At 37.1% G+C, this 21,946-nt stretch overlaps 2 protein-coding genes and 1 long non-coding RNA gene across 3 annotated transcripts in view; 1 reads left to right on the top strand and 2 right to left on the bottom strand.

Moving 5' to 3' along the window:
- Nucleotides 1-3,312: 3,312 nt before the first annotated feature.
- arxa (aristaless related homeobox a) lies at nt 3,313-9,098 on the top strand. Its single transcript, NM_131384.1, has 5 exons — nt 3,313-3,496; nt 4,084-4,633; nt 6,321-6,366; nt 7,832-8,157; nt 8,791-9,098. The coding sequence occupies exons 1-5, from the start codon at nt 3,313-3,315 to the stop codon at nt 9,044-9,046; spliced, it is 1,362 nt and encodes a 453-aa protein (NP_571459.1). The 3' UTR covers nt 9,047-9,098.
- Nucleotides 8,694-10,704, bottom strand: LOC141380702 (uncharacterized). The gene is made up of 2 exons (XR_015525027.1): nt 9,330-10,704; nt 8,694-9,054 (listed from the first exon to the last, which is right to left on the bottom strand). It is a non-coding gene; the product is annotated as an uncharacterized LOC141380702 (long non-coding RNA).
- Nucleotides 10,705-13,401: 2,697 nt separating this feature from the next.
- pola1 (polymerase (DNA directed), alpha 1) overlaps nt 13,402-21,946 on the bottom strand; it is a 91,719-nt gene continuing 83,174 nt past the window's right edge. Inside the window, exon 37 of the mRNA NM_001305464.1 lies at nt 13,402-14,291. Within this exon, the coding sequence (NP_001292393.1) occupies nt 14,149-14,291 (143 nt within the window). The 3' untranslated portion in view covers nt 13,402-14,148. The remainder of the gene's footprint in view (nt 14,292-21,946) is intronic.

Genomic DNA, 21,946 nt, shown 5'->3' with positions numbered 1-21,946 from the left:
AGACGACAGACAGACAGACAGACAGACAGACAGACAGACAGACGATAGATAGATAGATAGATAGATAGATAGATAGATAGATAGATAGATAGATAGATAGATAGATAGATAGATAGATAGATAGATAGATAGATAGATAGATAGATAGATAGATAGATAGATAAAAAAAATGTTTTTAAAAGATGTCCAACATTTAGTTTAGAAATTTGGCCTGTCAGTGAAAATCTAATAGACGTCTAAGAATAGGCAAAACTAGACTAGTCATAAAATAAACATAAATTAATGACATATAAAGTCTGTCTAAACTGTATATTTGACTAGTCTAGTTTTGGGCTAATCTTTCGTTGTCTATTATATTTTCACTGACAGCCCAAGATTAGTCTTGTTAGCCAATCTGTCTTTAGCGATTATAAGATGTCTAATAGACGAAGTGTGGCGGAAACCTTCCACATGAGTTACAGCTGATGATTTAAAAATGCTTCAATAATGATGCAGTTCTCCTTTTCTTTCTTTCTTTTTTTTTCTTTTTCTTTTTTTTTTTTTTTTTTTGCTCAACTGACTTACATTTGCCTTGATGACTGCTGTTGTTAACACCAGGAGATGGCGCTGCTTGAAAACTTGGGAATGATAGCCAGGGTCTACTTTAGGGATTCAGACACAGCTGTTGAGCTGTTGGTATAACATCACCGAAACGATATAAAGTAAGTGTCATGTACTGTTACTTACTGTTTGAGGGAAAAAAAGCGTCTTGTTTTCGGAACAAGGGGTGGTTTGCGTAAGCGTAGCCAAAACCCAACGTATTATGGGCCATGTAAACCCTGCAAAACAGAAGACGATTGTAGAAATTATCAAGTTAGGCTGTTGTGAAAATATGACACACTGTGGTATCGGGTAATAGAGGAGCGTGAAACTGACTGGCACCCACTAACAGCTTGCCTGCCCGCACGTAGAGCGCTAAATAGACTCAGGACTGAATATGGGAAAATTGCGCATTTTTTTCAAATGCGTGCGTGTAATTAGTGCATTTAAACAAAGCGCGGATGTCCTGCTGGCGGTAATAGTCCCTGACATTTCTTTTCTTGGGTTAATAACAGAGCGCGTATAAATGAATCAAATTGTGCCCCCAAATTACATAGCGACTTTAAATACCCGTCTGCATTACGCGGCTGTTTGGGAACGAGGAAAAATGTCTTATATTGTTATTATTGTCATTACTCTGTTCTGTTGATCTGCTTAGTTGGTGCTGAAGTTTCAGGAAAAAATAAAGTCTCTTGGATTGTTTATACACTTTAAAAAATAAAGATAGCAAAAGATGATTTTGATGACACAGAAAGAAGTTTTTAAATGAAAAGCTCTTTAAATAACTACTTTTTATTTACATGCAGGAAAAAACAGGAAAAATATAATTAACTTTTACAGAATGTAAAAGGTCTTAATTAAATCTTTTTTAATAAACTTAATAAAATTTTGTATTTTAACTCCCAAATTTGCTAGTTAATACACTCAATGATTTTTTTTCAACATCATATAATTTCTGAAATATCAGCCTCTAACAAATGGTTGATAAGACTGTCGATTTATGGTAAAAGTACTACGTAATTAATACACTAACTATGAAAAATCTGAAAATATGAAGTGTAAGACTAATATATTTCAAAACCTAATCAAAACAAAACATTTTAAAACTACAAAATCGTCCTTATTTTTTTAAGTATGCCATATGCCAATTAAAGTATGCCAATTTTTAGATTCTCATTTAACATGTTTTCTTGTTTGTTTTTTTAACAATAAAACCAAAACCAAGTGTAGTAGTGCAACGGGGCTATGTTTGTTTAGTTTTATTGTAAACCAACCAGGCTGTGTGTTTAAACCATTATTTAAAACAGTCATTCTTTAAAACAGTCAAAATATGGTCAACCATTTGGTTGAGGAGGCGGTTAAAGAGTTAATGACCAACAGAACCGTTCTCCACTATTTTGTGGGTTCCATGCACTTATATAAGTTATTTATTCTTTTTTATTAGAATCGTCAATGCTAATAAAAACAATTTATTTATCTATTTTAATACATGTTGTTTTACATAATGATAAAGCGCTGATATCCCAATGTTTCATTGAGGCTAAACATCAAACTTTTACTCGTGCTCTTAAGCATTCTCACATACAGTATTTTCACGAGCCTAATTTCAGTCAGTACCAGAGCAGAATCATATAACCTATGAAGAGGAGAGAGTAAATTGCACATTCGTTGCAAGTTTGGGATTGAATTGTGAAAATGATCCTTTTAACATTGATAGGTCTGAGCGGCGCATAGGGTCACGCCATCCGCAGCAGGTTAAATAGACTTTCATTTAAAATTACATTCTCAATCTGTCTCTCCGGTCTTCTGGAGTCTAGTTGCCTGCAGTACGCTCTCAGCGGCCTATTATCACCACCCTCACTTTTTAAGTCAATCATCTATGGCTATCTGATCGCTTCACTCTGAGGACAGGCAATTAGGCCTAGGTGTGTGTATACACGCACAGGAGAACCAGGTGAACCATGCACCCGGTCAGGCCTTACCTCTATTCTAAATTTGCTGTGGCTCCTTCTTGAAATGACTATGGCTCAGAGAGTAAAATAACACCAAATAATATCACACCACAGAGAGATTGACAGAACGACCAATATTAGACAAAAGAAAACAAGACAAGACCAAAACCGGATGGCGCAAGAGTATACAATAATGTAAAGATTATGCAATGATAAAAACAGCAGTACTAAAAAGCAAGATCAAGATACTCTTTTAATTTATCTTTAATACTAAATAACCTATGTTATTTTGATTTATTTTAACATATATTATATATTTAAGATTTTGTACGATTAATTATGTGAAGTATATTATTATTATTATTAAAAAATAAAAACACCTAAAAAGTGTTTCAAAATATGCTTTGACACTTGTTTAGATAAATAAGTTTATTTAAATTCTGAGATTTTAGATATCTACATCCATTTAGTCATCATATTAATCTAATTTCAGTCTAAATGTGGAGGTGCTTTTTCGGTAACTTCAGTAATCCATTATAACATGCGCTGAGTTCATACCGTTTAACTTTAATAGAAAAATATATAAAGATCCCCCTTGTTCCCTTGGGAGCCAATCAGATTTGCGTTACACGTCAATGCAACAGAATGGAGAGCGGAGCTACTCCGGATCAGTGCATATGGCATTAGCGGCCAGGGTGGGATAGGCAAGAGAGACGTTTCAGATACAGTGCGAGAGAGAGTAACAGTCACCCACTCGAGCACGACTGAGGACGATACAAACATGAGCAGTCAGTACGACGACGATAGCCGCGATCGGAGCGAATGTAAAAGCAAGTCGCCCACCGTGCTTTCTTCCTACTGCATAGACAGTATACTGGGCAGAAGAAGCCCCTGTAAAGTCAGACAACTGGGAGCGCAAAGTTTACCAGCACCCGTCAGACCGGACCACGAAATGACAACCGAAGGTAAGCCCCTTTCTCGCGGTTTCTACGCTTTACGCTGTAAAACAAATGCGACATTACTGATTTCGTGCATGTTTAACTACAACGTGTGTAGAAGTCTACAGAAACAATGTAAAAAGCAACACTTGGAGCGCATCTGAGTGTAAAGAAAAACAAAGTTTTAAAAACCTCTCTAAATAAAGAATAAGACCGAACAATCTTGAAACGCGTTATTGCAATAACTTGATTATGCCATTTGACAATCTTTTTAAACTCCATAAAAAACGATGGTCAGAAACAATATTGCATATTAAGGTAGCCCATAGAAAAAAGCACAAAACAGAAGTAATAAATAGCATATATATATATATATATATATATATATATATATATATATATATATATATATATATATATATATATAATGCATTGTATCAGTGCTTAGCCTAGGCACCAATATAGGAAACTAAATAAAAACGTAGGCCATATTTATAAGACATATATTTTGCATTATAACAGTCCTAAAAGTACTTTAAATGCATGCATATAATATGTACATTTAAAATGTTTAATTGGTGCATTTAAAAATACGCTATTCTTTATTTTTCTAGTCACCTCCAAAGAGAATTCGTTTGACTCGGACATGCACCTGCCGCCCAAATTGCGCCGGCTCTACGGCCCTGGTGGGAAGTACCTGGACTCCGGGAGGGGGTTTCACGAGCACCTAGAAAAGGGTGAGAGGGAGAGACTGCTGGACCAAGCCTGCGAGAGTCTCAAAATCAGCCAAGCGCCTCAAGTCAGCATCAGCCGTAGCAAGTCGTACAGAGAAAACGCGCCGTTCAGCCAGAGTGATGAAGGCCAGAGTCCCGAACACATGGCGCAGGAGCTGGTGGAGCTCAGCACCCTGAAGTTTGAAGAGGATGTAGTCAAAGAGGAGGCGTGCGGAGACAACAGTCTGTCTCCCAAGGATGAAGAGAGCTTACACAACGATGGGGATGTAAAAGATGGAGAGGACAGTGTGTGTCTGTCGGCCGGCAGCGACTCGGAGGAAGGGATGCTTAAACGGAAGCAGAGAAGATACAGGACTACCTTCACCAGCTATCAGCTGGAGGAGCTGGAGAGGGCCTTCCAGAAAACACACTACCCCGATGTGTTCACCAGGTAAATATGACGCATAGTATAGCTTTTTTACGCGGTTTATTCAAAGAAGGTTTGGACAGAATCTGCAGTTTTGTGATACATATTTGGCTACAACGATGGCAGACAAATACTGTTTGTATAAAAAATTGCATGCCTGAAAAATGTGAAAGATATTTCATTGACATTTTTTTCTAAATGTAGATTTAAAAAACGTAAAAACCCCACCAACTTTTTGACATTCAGATCCGTATTTATTTTTAACAAAGAGAACATTAATTTAAACTGCAGCTGAATTGCTGTAGTGTAATTTTTTTATTCAGAATAATTTATCATTTGTAAAACTAAACGTATAAGTAACGGTTATATGAATTAAACATTTAAAACGTTAAAAGCACAAATACAAAATCCTCTGTATATATTAATAAAAAATAGTAAACGATGTAAGCATTGGTAATTTCAAAAAGGTTGGATTAATGAAACAAAATATTTGAAGGAAACAATATTTAAACGCATTTTAATAGTTACGTTTATTCTTTATGAAAGGGATTTAATTCTGCTTCTCTTTCCAAGAAATGAAATAACACCGGTTAATAGATTTACATTAAATCGGGGTTACGACAAGCGTACAATTTTGTGGGCCTATGGCCTATATTATTAGAACAAAAACTAGTGACTGAAATGTAGTGTATTTTTGATTATTTTTACGTCTGTTTTCTCATCTTATTCTCTATGAGCATTCGTTATAATCAAAATAAATATGTGGGCATTTAAAGAGCTCGTGGTCAATCGTAGGCCTATTCTACTTCACATTCAGAAATAAACAAAATAATAGATTTATTAACTTATTTAAGTGTGGCTGTTGTTGGAGTTTTGGGCTCATTTAAAATGTCATTAAAATGCTTATTTAGGTTCATGGGATGGCAGAGAAGAATCGACCAGACCAACTGTGAAATACAACCGCTTTATCAACAATTATTATTATAATTATAGTTATTATTATTATTTTGTTTGAAAAAACAACAACAATAATAATAGGCCTTTTTGAAGTGCATTTTGAAGTGGTATTGTGTCTTTACTTGTTATGCATTTAACATTTTACTTTTTAGTTATTCTTTTTATTATTAAATCTTGTGCAATTCATGTTCTTACTTTAGAATGGAATTGGTAGTTGATGAAAATATATATCATAAAGATTTAGGCTATTTCATTTTTTTAAATATTGCCCCACATGTATTCGGTATTCGTACAGTCACGTTGCATGAAAGAAAATGAATCAATATGCCAAACAACATAAGTCTATTAAATCTAAAAATCAACAGTCTGCCTAATGACAAATTTACCCGTGGACCGTTTTTCTTTAACCAAAATGTTCGTTGTTGATCATGAAATAGCCTATCGATGTTTATATTGACGTGCTAGATAATTGTCATAAATTTAGCCAGGTATATTTTCAGTAAATGCGCAATTGTCGTATAATAGTCTAGATGCCATTATTTCCATCATTATGTTGTTACAGTCACTGCACTAAAGCCTCGCCCAACGAAACGAGCCATTATGAAAAACGTACAAGTTATCCGTTCGATTCTCATCAGCCCCAAATTGCTTTCCTAGGTTTCTGACAATTTAGGCAAAATCTGTTTTCTTACGGTGTTTGTGAAGAAAAAAATATCCTTGCACATATTTTGAGGATCTATATTTTCTTTTCCAGAGAGGAGCTCGCGATGAGGCTGGATCTGACAGAAGCGCGCGTTCAAGTGAGTGCCTAGTCTACTTTGTTCTTTCTTTCTTTAGCACAAAAATAAAACGCTGCAAAATAGATCGAATTTAAATGCGCAATAATATTAACGCGTACTGTATAAAACACAGTCGAGAACCTTGACTGCATTCACCTGTTAAAAGGATTTAAATTGCTGAGAATTGAGAGAAATTACCTATAATATGACAACTTGTCGACATTTTGAAGGTAAAGATTAACTAAATGATGTGAGCCTGCGAAATTCTTGCAATTTGCTTACTTGTAGACGTTAAGACAATATAGCTAATGGTCTATATTTAATTTCATTTTAAAGTGACAATCGTAAACTTGGTTAAATGACCCTGTACGTCATGGCAAGGTCTTTCCTGTTATCGAAAGTTATTATACACAATAGAGCGAACATTTTAGCGGCAATTACACAGACGCCCCTGATTCATAAAAGCGCACTTAGCGAGAGAGCAAACACTGCTATTCCAGGGAGAAAATGGTGTTTGAATTCTCATCGCCGGCGCGGGGGAGAGGGAGGGGCAGGGGGGATAATGCTATTTGATTTCCCATTTTGTGATTGCAATAGACCGGCATTGATCCGATGCTTTGCACTTGGAACGAGTGAGAGACTATTAAGGGTGTTTGCCACCCCTCCTTTCTCTATTCAAAGCGTGGCTCGCATGTTCAAACCCAACTCTCATAACCAAAGAGACAGTGCAAACATGAGGAAGCTACCAGGGTTATTGGCCGTGTAAAACAACAGATGTCAATTTGGAGATGTGGGAGAACAAATCACTTAACAGGCTCGATCAGGAGGTGATAAAGCTAATAAATGCCCCAGGGGCCGGGTTTTGAAGCATGTGAGAGGGGCCAAGGTCCTTGTTGCTTCGTCTGTTGACACTTTTCCTTCATTATTGAAGTCCCTGTCTGCAGGTCATGTTCTTGTACCACAACCTGGTGGGGTTTAGAGGGATACCAGGGGGATCGTGGGAAAGTTAAATAGCCTCTTGGAAGCAACCAACATTTGGGGGAATTTAATTTAAAATGCATTAATTGTTATTGGATGCCATTCAGCTGTTATTCCCACATCTTTTGTTAACACGGCTCTTAATTACCACGCTCCACCCCATTTTTTCCTCTGCCGAACCAGATTTTAATTAGCAAAGTTAGGGTAACAGACCGTAAGTTTGGGGCCATGTAATTACCCTTGACTTCCAGCCTATTTGTCACCTCATTAAAGCGAACCAAATATTGCACATGAACAAGAGCGACAAGCTCATGCTTAAATGACCATACAGGCTGTCAGGTGGAATATTAATGGCCCTGGATCATTTTTCAACTTCTCAAGGCCAGCTATTTAGGCATGTCCCTAACTTCAAGCCAAGCACATAATGTTTGGGTGAAAGTACAATTAGATGCATGCATCTTAAAACAGTAGAGTTTGGGCTTTAATGATGTTTCTTTCCCATCTTTAGGTTTGGTTTCAGAACCGAAGGGCAAAGTGGAGGAAACGTGAAAAGGCAGGTGTTCAGGCTCACCCCACAGGCCTGCCTTTTCCTGGGCCGCTGGCAGCTGCTCACCCCTTGAGTCATTACCTGGAAGGAGGACCCTTCCCACCTCACCCTCACCCAGCTCTGGAGTCAGCATGGACCGCTGCAGCAGCAGCTGCTGCTGCGTTTCCAGGCCTGGCCCCACCCCCAAATAGCTCCGCCCTCCCTCCTGCCACACCCCTTGGCCTTGGAACCTTCCTGGGCACAGCAATGTTCAGGCATCCAGCCTTCATTGGACCCACTTTTGGCAGGTAAAATCATTTGCTGTCACAATATCAGTCAAGATGTTCTAATTATACATTTCACAGTAATGCCATATAAGAACTATTATAGGTTTATCGGAGAACCTTTTTCAGTGTAAATAACTGTTTTTTTTTAAATCCTGAAGAATCTTTTATGATCACAGTAGTTTTATGAATGTTAAAAGGTGCCTTTTCTGGCATTGATGGTTCTGTAAGGAACCTGTAACATCTTACCTTTCCATCAAGCAAAATGTATTTATAGTGGAAAAATTGTTCTTTGCTAAAATGTGATTATTTTAAAAACTGTTCACTAGAAGGTTTTTGGGGAACCCAAAATATTTATCACAATACCATGAAATCTTTTGGAAGCTTCATTTTTAAGAATTAAAGTAGGATCAAAGTTTTCTTACTTTGCATTAAATTAGGAAAACTGAAATATACATTTTACCCTGTAAAACACCTTAATATTCCATATTTTCTATGATACATTGAATTGCTATATAAAGTAAATGACAATAGTCCTATTTTAAATGCATTGGGTCTTATTTTGTACCCCAAAACAAATTGTTTAATCACTTGTTAGAGTATATGAATGTATGAGTACAATACTCCGCATCACAGAACCTTTCTCTCCTTGTTTAGACTCTTCTCAAGTATGGGTCCTCTGACCAGTGCTTCCACAGCGGCCGCTCTCTTGCGCCAAACTGCACCACCAGTGGAGAGTCCAGTGCAGCCATCAGCAGCCCTCCCAGAACCACCTTCTTCCTCATCCTCTACAGCCGCCGACCGCAGGGCATCCAGCATTGCAGCTCTGCGTCTCAAAGCAAAGGAACATTCGGCCCAATTGACCCAACTCAACATCCTGCCGTCCGGCACTGCAGGGAAAGAAGTGTGCTGATCCTTCTCCTTAAAAACAAAACAAATGATTAAAGAAACCATCTCAACAAAAAGCACGACCAAATCCATATAGCACTAGCACACTGGAGACCCATCTGACATTGGAGTCCTCACCAAATCACAGCACCTCCCAGGACGTCATCACTAAATTTTATACAGTGCACCAAACATGTTTCAAAACCTTTCTGAGTGTAATGTAGGCACCTCAGATGGTAAAGTTAGGGAGGCTGTGATTGGTAACCAGTGTTTTGGGTCAAATGTGTTAAAAGACTATATACACTTACAGAGAAGAACTACACTGCAATACACACATGGACTCATTTCTTCCTAGTCTTCTCTCAGTGCTGAAGCAGAGATGGGTCAATATGCCAAAGGGAAATGCCACAAACTGCTACCCATCTCGAACCATGTCCATTCACGTTTGGCCTCAATATTGGCACATTTCTGAAAAAACGAATACTACAGCTTTACTTTCTGTTTGTTTCCCACTCTTATGTTAAATATGATATTTAGGAGAAAAAAAATAATAATGAAAAAGAAATGCTTTGTTTAAGGATGAACAATGTGAAAATCTAAACTTTAGCCTGTTTACTGATCTGTTAAGGGTATCCTGTATATATAGCTCTGTTTAATAAAAAAAGCAACGAAAAGGGGGGCAAATGACAAGAAAAAAAACAATAGTTTATTTGAAAAGATGTTTTGAGAATATGCTCTCGGTGTAGTACTGTAGGAATGGTTTCACGTAGATTCATCCTCTGTTCGTTTGATTCAGATTTTAGATTTTTAGATGATTATTTATGTCTGCCCGGTTAGAGAGCTTGAAATCCTTACCGGAAAGTTTTGCTATTCAGTGAAGAGTTTTTCCTGACAAGTTCAGGGGGACGAGTTCGAGAAAATAAACGAAACTGGTGAAACATAAACCCTTCTGTATTATTTACATCTTAATTCCAATTAAATTTAAATGACCTGGGGAAAAGGTTTACACCTAGATTGTCTTTTTCTTTTTAGCTTTTTCAACTTTTTGAGAAAAATGTTTTCAAGGGTTTAAAATTAGACAAAATTGTTAGATGATTTGTGAGGTTTTATATCAGTGACGTGTTAGTTTTTAATACTGTAAATGCATGAATAGCTGCGATATAAAAAAAAACCCCGAATCATACTAATCTCTGTATGTAAAAGATATAAGAGCTTATTTATAAAAGTAAACGAGCAATTATTGGGTGAATTATTCAGTAGGGAGTCCGGTCGCTAATAAGAAAATGGTAATTTAAGTGGTCACTTATCAGTTATCCCAAGGATGCAGTGTATGTGACAAACTGCAATCATACAGAGAAGTAAACATTTTGTTTCCTGTGCCAAGAGCTGCTTATTTCAGATTGCGATAAACGGATGAGAGTAATTTATATTAAAGATAACCAAAAACAACACCTTTATGTTAAATGATTCAGATGATATATTCATTACGCCTCTATTAACCAAAGCGGCTTGTAATTATTCCGCCATTTCAACCGTTGCAGGCCTCACAAATTGTAGAGGCGCTAAATTGGACGCAACATCTGTAAATGCCCAACTCCGTTAAGTCCCTTTCTCATTAATGAAGTAACAAGCAGTTTATCAAAAGTCTTTCTTTCGGATTCCTTATTTAATTCCCCCAAATCCCTCTCCGTTGGGTCTCACGCGCGAAGCGATGCCATTACAGCAATCAATGCGCTCCATTCAAACAAAGTCATTTTCGCCCATTTGACCCGTCCATGGTGTCGAAGCAAATCGCGTGAAATTACCTCAAGGATTAATTTTCTCCTTTATCGCGCGCGCCGCTGTAAAGATTTCTCTTTTCCTTGTTTTACCCGCGCTAATCCGTTTCATTATAACGCCACAAACAAGCAGGATCAGTGAAGATGGAAGCGGACGAAATGAAGACGGGTTGGGAGGCGTGAAGGGATCAGGGCTCCTATAACGCCCAACAAATTCGTCTCTCAAATACCCCCTTCTCTAGCAAGCAAGTCCATATTAAACATGTTGGCATGCGAGAATATGTTCAAAGGAGCATTAAGGAAACCAATTTTCTACCTCCAAGAGAGGTGCCATACACTTTTTTTCTCCTCTTTTTGTAGAAGGGACCACTGGAGCGTGCAGCCCACTTCTGTTGGGATTTTTATGAGATTTTCCAGAATGCCTTAATCTTATTGTGAACATTATTAATGAATCGCAAACCAATTTGCTCCTAATATCTGGGGAATGCTTGACACAATTGGAGAGGCACTGACCTGAAGTGCTTAGGGCGACTTTTTTTTCTTCAACTCTTTTCTTACAATGCATGAATGAAGAAATAGGCTTTGTGAAGACTAAATTTGCTTCTCTATTTATGGAGAGTGTGCAGATGATTCATTGGCAATGTACTGAGCTGACCACAAAATACACTCAAAGTGGGAAAAACACCTGTTTGGGAACAGCCACTAAGTCAAGTCATCCCAGCAAATGCGTGCATATTTAATTTTTGTTCAGACAAAAATGGCTTTGTGTGTTCATAAATTGTATTGTGGTATCATAAGCTAAAAAATTTATTAGAATTAGGCTTATCAATAACATGAACAGTTAGTTATACTGAAGGTTATGCCAGAATGTTCTTATTAGAACAAACATGTTTTAACTATCTTCTTATTGTGTATAAAACAGTTTACAAAATACTGTTAATATTAAGGATTTTTTTAAATTAAAGTAGTTTTGCCTTGTAATTGTGCATTGCATTATGTTTTGAAGAAAACTTTAACAAAAAAATGTATTGATAATTTTCTGCAATGGCATATTTTGGTTTTCAACAGACCATGATTATAATAATTTGATTAAAATAGCCCTGTATTGTCAAAACTTGTGATTTAAAAGATAATTTTGGCATTTTTGTTGTTTTTCAGAAATTTAAAACAACATTACCAACTTTTAAGAAGGTAAAAGGGTACACAACTATTACAAATAAGTATTTTTTTTCTAAACGTGCACTTAAAAAAAATAAAGAACAAAAGAAAATCCCACAAAATGTAAAAAAGTGCTTATTTGCTAAACATTACCAATTTGTAGACACAGATGTCGTATTTTAAGAATTTAGCCATTCAAAATGAATCAACTTTTTTGGTACAAAGACCCACCGATAGGCAAAAAGCACAACATTTCAAATTAAGTATATATTAACAATTCAAAAGCACATGGTAAAACGTTTCACATGCATTCCCTTGATTTTAGCTCACTGGGCTGTGCTTCAACAACCAGCGAATAATCACGCTTTTCCATCCCGCCACAGCTCGAGACACCGGGGGAAGGTGAAAGCACTAAAGGCGCTTTGATGAGCCTCTCGTCTCCTATTGGAGCAGTAGAGTAAGAAATCACGGTGAAAAGGGCTGAATGGCGGGCCACTGGAACCCTGTCCCCTTTTGGTGTGCCTTAATTCCCTCGTCTCTTTTACCCTCATCCAATTAGTCCAGTGTATTAAGCGGTTTATCATCTCATAGCCTGCTATTCAGAGAAACAAGAGGAGCACTTTGCAATAGGGCCGGCTTTCCTTTTGACACCCACGGGTACTTACATATTCTGCGATGCCATGAATAATAGAGAAAGAATAGGCCACTAATTCCCTCATCAAAGAGAACCTTGTCCACCGCTTTGCTCAACACCACCATTCTGGTCAAAAAGACAGGCAATAAAGCTTAGCATAACAAAAACGAATCATTCTTATTAGCTTAGTGGGGTAAATTAATGCAAAGCCTCGTCTGCATTGAGTGGAGCAGTTTGAAAACAGCCTCCGCGGGCACGACAAAAGCGCGTTCACACTTAAAGGAATGTCCTGATGAAAGACCAACATCATAATCTTGCAGAAGTGCGACACAACATTCGGGAACTACCTACATTAAGCTAAATGTAAGCCTATATGTGGTTAATACAGACGGCAAAGGCCTACAATGCCGTCTGTCATGTCGCAGACAGAAAGTAGCTCTTAAGTGTTGCCGCTCTCTCCAAGGTCGCTGCCATTAGTCGCAGCCGTTTAAGGCGATTTTTTTTTCAAGCATGGCATTTATGGAAATTGACATCTGATGAAATGGTTTAAGACATCGTCTAACTGTCATTATAAACACATGGAATGAGTGAGTGAAGCACCACATTCTTAAAACTGACTCGATTTAAGTGGACTAATCTCCTCGCTTTCACACACTCTTGGCTTGCCATTCTCCAGGTCTTGAAAATGGAGCCTTCCATTTGGAGAAGTTAACTCGCCCTCTTCAAATGTGTAAATGTCATCACTCCCTGCAGCACGGCGAAATAAAATAATCAACGAGGGAGGAGGGGAAAAAAAAGGAAATGTGAAAGTGTTATGAAATACTTTTATTGACATTTCCGTATCAAAACCAATTAAGAATCTTATTTATTAGCAACAAACATGGAAAAGCTGCAAGACGCACAGCGAACGATGTGATAAATCCAGCTGAGAGCTGAGTTCAATCATTCAAAACTCCACAAATCACTGGCTACCTCTGTATCATTGGCTAATTGCTGTGCTGTTAAGGATGAAGGGGGTAGTAGAGAAGTCATTACTGAACTAAGGCCCCTTCAAAACCGCTACAAGCCCCCCATGAACTTGCCTGTCATTACCCCTGATTGTTATCTCTAAAAACCCCAGTGTGTGTGTGTGTGTGTGGTGCTATCAGGGAGGGGGGGATTGCGTTGAGAGTCTTTAGCCCCTTATCATGGCCATTTTACCACAGATTCATCATCGATTAGACCTGCACAAAGGCTAAATGGGATGGGACACAAGAACACAGATTAGAGAAAGAGACAGGTGCTCAAACATGGAAAGGTTTGGTGATTACATGCAGATTGACTGCGAGCTCGTCACCTTTGCCCTTAATTCACGTCCGAGCCGTCAGACACAAAAAAGCTGCCTGGGATTACAAATGTAAGGCAAGTGAGCTAGAAAATGGCATAGATCACAAAATCGCAAGGTGTATTTACAGCAGACAGGAATTAAAAAGATGAAGATTGCTTCTGTTGGTGAGCAGAAATGCATAAATATTATGCTATATCTGATTAGCCAGGATTGCTTCAATGACAGTTTTTTTACTTGAGGGTTATAAAGGCCTGGAAAAGCTTGGCAAGGTTGACTTCAGAGTATCCGCTGGTGGCGAGGATGTTGTCTGTTACACCCTTCAGCTTTTTGTACACTTCCATTTCTTCTTTCCATTCTTTACTCTTGAATTTTACTGCAAAAAGAACAAGAAATTATGTTAAAACACATTTTGATGACAGACCACAAACATCAAGACGCGCATGCCAGTTCAAAAAATAAAATGATAAAAATATTTTTTGGTCACATTTTATTTTGATGGTCTGTTTGTTGAATTTAAATTACATTGTATCAACATGCCAACTAATTCCCAAGAGATTATAAGTTCACTGTTAGGGTAAGTTGACATGTACTTGCAAAGTTTCTTATAGTCAGGTAAATGCTTGTTGAAGGAGCTGTATCTACAGATGTTAAGCAGACAGTCTACTAATACTCTAATGGACCATCAAAATAAACTGAACTATTAAAATAAAATAAACTATTTTTTCCAATCTATAAACCCACTTTCACTTCATTTATCAATCAACCAATTAATAAAAACGCATACATCCAACAAATAAAAGCTGATTCTATTTAAACTAGATATTGGGGAAGACTGGTGCACAGTGTTTGGTGCTTTGAGATTCAATATTGGCTTTGATATTGTGACTGCAAACAAGAAAAACAAAGAAATGTAATCAAAAAATACATTGCATTCAAAAAATACATTAGAACAGTGGTTCTCAAACTGTGGTACGTGTACCACTAGTGGTACGCAAGCTTTCTTTTAGTGGTACGCGGAGGAATGAAATATGTCATGTACATGCTACACACATTTCAGAATTTATCGAAAATGATGTATATAATATGCCATATATGACATATAACCTATATTTCTGAGGTAATCTGCCACGTTTTTTTAACTGTGCAGAGTTGTAGCTGCTTTACTGGGCCTACTACGCTACTGTATTTCAATACTGCTCATTTTGGTGGTACTTGGAGAGACAATTTTTTTCTGAGGTGGTACTTGATGAAAAAAGTTTGAGAACCGCTGCATTAGAATATAATAAAAATAAATAATATATATATATATAATACAAGTAGTTTTACAGAGAATATTGCCTCATAAGCCAAGAAAAGAGTACTTGTTAAGTAAATAAAATGATTTTTCTGTAAATATAATATAAAAATAAAATTTCTTAACAGACTGTGGACTGAAAAAGAAAAAACAACAACAACTACTTTAAACAAACATTACAATAAAAACAGTGACTGTCATAAGACATTTAAGTCCCAATGAACCGGAAGCTTCCACTGTTATTTTTTTTCAATGTGCTTACTAGAGCAATGGAATATTAAATATGAAAACACTGGGCGTGGCTTGTTTTATTGCGTATATTACTCAGCCAGTGGAGATTTTTAAAGAAAACAGACCTTAAACTTGCTGATTTTGTAATGGCATAGAGTTCACCGGAATCGCTTGACCCTTACTAGTTCCTTTTGTCAGTAACCTTACTGACAAAAAAGTCCTTCTGCATACTTCCGCATATACCCTGATACAACCTAACAGATTCCTTTTGCTCACCAATTCTGTTTGTTGTCAAAACTGATAGTTGAACCAGCGTGGTTAAGTTTGTTAGCCACACCCATTATCTGATAATTGAACTGAAAACCAACAGGAAGTGCATTGTCAGATTTTAATTAAAGATTACAAGAGCAAACTATTTTATTTCTCTTAATGACATGCACAGGTGAAATGTTCAACACAAAACTGCCGATGTGAGCTAACAAAATCATGTGGTTTTGATTTCATGAAGACTTTTAGTTGTAACTAATAATATTAAAGGTCTTAATGTCTAGATTATTTATTAATAATAATAATTATAATAATTCCTTACATTTATATAGCGGTTTTCTGGGCACTCAAAGCGCTTTACACACAATGGGGGGAATCTCCTCATCCACCACCAGTGTGCAGCATCCACCTGGATCGCACACCACACACCAGCTGATTGGTGGAGAGGAGACAGCGAAATTCAGATTAAAGTTCAGAGCTACAATTTAACCATTTAAAAACAAATAAAAAATAATAAACATTTAATTAAGATAAGTACACACTAACTATTGTAAATGATCCCATAAGAATTAATCAAATGTGTGATTTGGAAATTAAAAAACACAAATACAAATTAGATTATAATAAATATAATTCTGAATAAATATAATAAAAAATTATACCAAATTGATTTAAATATGAATCAGTGAGTAGTTCGATGCGTAGAAAACTAGTTTTTAAATAATATTTTAGACCCATATGTACGTTTTTCAGAGTAAGATTATTAAAGTACTTATTTTAGAAACCATACAGGTGCTTGTCAAAACTTACAGTTTAGCAAAGATATCAATCAGATTTTTATTCACTCCTACCTATGCGCACCTACTACATAACACGAGCCCCTGACAGCAGACAGGGCTGAAGTGAATCCATACCTCCATCAAAACTGATACGAAAAAAGAAAAATATCAGTCATGATATCGAACTATGCTCACAGACATGTGCTTGGAGAGGTCTATCAAGTATCATTTCAAATGAAAGTCTTTGAGAATCGATAAGGAACCAGCAATCCAGGCAGTTTGAGGGTGTAGCGCTGGCGAGAGGGGGCTTGGAGTCTGCACAAGCTAAATAGACTCTTCTGCCAGGGGGCCACGGGGTCACGCAATCGGGTCGATATCTAAGGTCATTTATCCCATCAGGAGGGCCTTCAATACCATAGAGACGATAGAGGAGTCACCGGCGGGCTGGAAGGACTGAATAAGAAGCACAGACTGAATCAAAAGCCTTTAACCAAAGACTTTTGTTAAAAGCAAGTCGTTGCTTTGAAGGGAACGAGGAGATCCTGCCAAGATGAACATGGATCTTGGGAAAATGTAAATGTGCAATGTGAATTCGTGTTTTTAAGCTTGATAGGTGCACCTTAAATGTTGTTGGTGGACTCGATCACAGTCCATCTCCATTAGCAGGTGTAGCAGAAACAGTTTCAGAGTCGCCCCACAAGGGAAAAAAGGTCAATCGCAGAAAATGGCCAAACTGAGACATCAAAAATGGGGATAGTATTCCAAACGCATCATCTGCGGAGCCGGTTGCCATTATTGTGTGCACATTTTTACCTCCAGAAGAAGAAAGGCTCTGAAAGAAAACAGAACACTGGCACATGGAATAGGGAAAACGGGACTATTTACCTGAGGAAAGAAAGAAAGAAAAAAAAGTGGGGGCTGAAGAAAGATGATGATGCATGATCAAGGGAAAGCAATCATGTCATCATTTTTGAAAGGTGGGAGAAAATAATTTTTTTTCTCTCTCTTCTCTTTCCCTCTTTCTCCTCTCCTCTTCTTCATTCTCTTCCCTCAATCACTGTGTGCAGAATGTATAAAAGAAACCTAAAAGCCACAGAGGTTGTCAGAGACCTCGTGTTCCCTCCCGGCCCGGCAGGGGTCGCGTTTAAAATAAATAGCATTTTTAAGAGGGAGAAAAGATGTGAAGAGATAGTGAGGGAAGAGGTGAGCAGACAGCAGAAAGAAAGAACGGAGAAAAGGAGAGAGAGAGAGGACGCAGAAGACAGTCCAGAGAGAGAGAGAGAGAGAGAGAGAGAGTGTATCAGCTTCCATGTGCTCTAACAAGGTGTAAATACAATAACAAGCATGTAATTAAGTGAGCATGATGAAGTTAATGGGGATCATACATTCCATTTGGGCTGCTTATGAATATTCTATTAGATGTTATCAGGCAGCTGGAATAGCTTTTAATTTAATCATCATTCCGAGCAGAGAAAAGTTCTTTGTGCGAGTGTAATTGCACAGAATGAATAATTGATTTGACAATCGCACCCGTGGATTTCCAGCAGCTCAAGGCAGGCAGAGCGTGGGGGAGGAGGGCTGAGGGAGGGCATGCGCGTCGTGCCCTGAAGAGGTTGCCGAGGAGCTCGCCTGCAAATTGAGCACTATCAGTACACATATAAAGGACAATTTCTATTTTATCAATGCAGTGAAATTACATTACTGCCTGAACATAATCACACTGCCCACACTTAAGAGGAGACAAGGCAGAGAGAGCGAGAGCGAATTAGAAAGAGCAAGAGATACGCAGAGCGACGGATGCCGAGCGAGCGCGGGAGGAAATGGAACGGAGGGGAGCAAAAGGGCTTGCCTAAAAGACGTTATGAATTGCTCTTCATGAAAAGAATGAAATCAGAGTTCAACATGATTTGGAAGTCATTGATATGGGATATCTAATTTTTGTTGAAAACTGTGGGAAAAAAAAGGAAAAAAACTGTTTTATTATGGAAGGACTCCCGCCGTGCATGAAATTGCCTCCACATTTAACTCAGTAGCTGCAATCAGGCGGAGGACTGTGGTTTACATGTAGATCAGACTCCGAGTCTGCATCTAAATGTCTCTCATTTCTCACATGCGTACGTGGCCGATATACACAAAGAAAAAGCACCCCACGCATGCTGCGTGCAGACACAATGCATGTGTGCGATATAATCCGTTCGCAGAGACACTCTGAGAGCCAGCTGGACAGGAGGATCACCAGTCAAACGGGACTTTTGGATTCGGTCCAGTCCAGTGGCTCTGTAGATGTGAGCTATGTAGAATTAGACCAAAATGTGAGGTCTGGAAGTGCAATAAACAGACATTTTCTTCATGTGACTTTGCAGTGCTATTCTAGGCAGAAGTACAGGAATGTAGGAATGCAGTGAAAATTTAACGTAGAAAAAGTTTTAATATTCAATCCAGATGATACATTAGAAATTCATTAGCAGTGTGTATTTATATCAGAGCTTTCCACAGGTTTCAAATATACTTGTGGTGGTATCCAGATTGAAACGCACAATTTACCCACATCACATACAGTTGAAGTCAGAATTATTAGCCCCCCCTTGAATTTTTTTTCTTTTTTAAATATTTCCCAAATAATGTTTAACAGAGCACGAAAATTTTCACAGTATGTCTGATAATATTTTTTTCTTCTGGAGAAAGTCTTATTTGTTTCATTTCGGCTAGAATAAAAGCAGTTTTTAACTTTTTAAAACCATTTTAGGGTCAAAATTATTAGCCCCTTCCTTAAGCAATATTTTTTATCTGATTTTCTACTAAATAAACCATTATTATACAATTACTTGCCTAATTACCCTAACCTGCCCAGTTGACCTAATTAACCTAGTTAAGCCTTTAAATGTCACTTTAAGCTGTATAGAAGTGTCTTGAAAAACATCCAGTAAATTTTTTATCAAGATAAAATAAATGAGTTATGAAAACTATTATGTTTAGAATAATCTTCTCTCCGTTAAACAGAAATTGTGTGTGTGTGTTGGGGGGGTGGTGGTTAATAATTCAGATTTCAACTGTATATAGTTAACTTTAAATAGTTAACTATATGCGACAAGGAAAACTATTTAATTTAACAATAATTTTATTTATTATGACACTGTTATATAGTTTCTAAGTAAAATTAAAAAAGAGTGTTGAAATAAAAAAGAAATCCACTATTTCTCTTTTATGCTATTCAGGAGCCATGTGCACCCACTGACAGGTCAAATCAGCTTCTCTCTCTTTCAAGTTTAAAGCAAACTTGAATGACAAAACATTTTAGATAGGTGTATCAAATTACTATATAATATGTTAAAATCATCATATAAATAAAATAATCAGCAAATAAGAAATAAATGACAGAAAAGTTAATAAAAAAAGACAATATCTTTAAAAATGATAAAACTTACAAGATTAATTGTGTAAATTATTTTAAAAAGGCAAATGCGTTGATTAACCATTACTAATGTTGTACATTTTAGGATTCCCCGTTAGGTTTTTCGAAGATTGCAAATAATAAGCTCTGTGTTCAAACACTGTTCATTACACTTACACGTTTTGTCGAACCGGATAATCCTCGCATGAAAATACAACTTTGAGCACTTTTGGATCTTAAATACAAAACGTAAGATTTTAAAAGCTAACATTAGGCTATAAACGGACTACAACGCCTTCGGCACGCTTGCCTGTTACAGCTACAGACAAATTTTCAAGCTTATTTTTAAAAATATGGTCCATGACAAAGATTTACTCTTCCAGTCTATTATATTATACTCCACACTATATATTATAAACAAATAAACACGCAAAACACATCTGTAGAGACATACGTGCATTTTTGATAGTTTTTTTTACATGGGAAATACATTTTGTTTAGTAACAGACGACAGAAATGAGACATGAGGAACAAGTCTATATGCCTGCAAGTTCCATCATGGACACAGATCAACATTCAATATTCTTTTTGTCACAAAGTACAGTGAAAAGCAGCCCACATATGCTATAAGGAGTGTAAATACTACAGTTATGACACAGTTAAATGTGTTCAGATGAAAATAAAAAACGCAGAAAAATCTATTGATCACGATAAAGAGACAGTTGATATGCATGAATTTTTTACAAATTTATTCACACGTTTGCATTACTGAGAGCAGAACAGAGACAAGCTGCACTGGTAAGCAGTATCTTCATAATATTGTTTAAATAAAATAAATGATCAACAACTTAATCTCCCTTGATGGTCTTTACAAGTTAAGTCATTATCTACACACAACAGGTATTCCCAATTAGACAAATACTACAAACTATAAAATACTATCCATGAAAATACTTAAATCACAGACAAATCCAAATGCCAAACGCAAGAGAGCTAAGTTCCAGATCAGTTCAGCTTGATGACGTATATAATGTCTCCGACACCACCTGTAGTCTTGTTTAGCAACTTGACAACAACCAACTTTTTAAAGAAGCATAACCGATTTAAAAAATCAAAGAGTGAGAAGTAACTGATGTGTTTTATGTCGTAGAAGGTATCTTGAGTTTGTGTTAGCCACGAACCTTATTTAAGTGATTTAATTGAAATTCCATTGAAAAAAAAAACACTGACCTAGGAACGAGGGAACCTGAACTGCTAAAATGTTAACTTGCTTGCGTTTTTTTGCATTCAAATTCACATCTTAGTTCCTCCACTCTGTTATTCAGCTGGTTTATCACCTTGTGATATTTTCATTTTTGTGCTGCTGGTCTGACTTAAAATTAGTTTTTAAAAATTACTTTTTTAATTTAAAGTCTGTCTTTTTTTAGTTGTGAGAATGCAAATTATTTAAGTTGATCAACAGTGCATTCCTCATGCAGCACTGAATTGACACAGGGGAATTAATGGGAGCATTAAAAATATTCTTTGGAAAAGTAACTTAAAAGTTACTTTTAACAGTAATGCATTACTTTTTGCTGTAATTTATCAATAAAGTAATTGAGTTACTTTTTAAATAAAGTAACTAGTAACTGTAATTCCTAATTTCCAGTAACTAACACAACACTGGTCAGATCAGAGGTTATGTTGTGTCCGGTGGTGTAAATAAGACTGTAAGAGAGACCGGTTACAAGCAGAGGAACGGTCATTCTTTGGTGATTTCCTTGGATAGAGATACTTGACAAAAAGAATTTTCTGTCCTTTACCTGTGTGTGTGTGTGTGTGTGAGTGAGTGAGTGAGTGAGAGAGAGAGAGAGAGAGAGAGAGAGAGAGAGAGATATAGAGAGAGAGAAAGAGAAAGAAAGTGTGTATTTGTGTGAAGGGGGGTTGGGAGGCCAATTTCCATCAGTCTTTCCTCTCTGAAGGAATCAGGTAATCTAGTGAGGAAAAGACTGCAAATGGATAAAGCACTGACCAGCAATTTCACCATCAAGCAACAGAGGGATGAATTCACCACGGCCCTCCTCCAT

This window comes from Danio rerio, chromosome 24 (assembly GCF_052040795.2).
Source record: "Danio rerio strain M-AB ecotype USA chromosome 24, GRCz13ab, whole genome shotgun sequence".
Lineage (NCBI taxonomy): Eukaryota > Metazoa > Chordata > Actinopteri > Cypriniformes > Danionidae > Danio > Danio rerio.
This window is presented reverse-complemented; position numbering and strand designations above follow the sequence as displayed.

Bases quoted from the DNA above. Each gene is read 5' to 3' on its own strand.
- arxa (NM_131384.1), top strand. From the start codon at position 3,313: ATGAGCAGTCAGTACGACGACGATAGCCGCGATCGGAGCGAATGTAAA. The intron at 4,634-6,320 runs GTAAATATGACG...TTTCTTTTCCAG, and splicing joins TACCCCGATGTGTTCACCAG to AGAGGAGCTCGCGATGAGGC. The intron at 6,367-7,831 runs GTGAGTGCCTAG...TCCCATCTTTAG, and splicing joins TGACAGAAGCGCGCGTTCAA to GTTTGGTTTCAGAACCGAAG.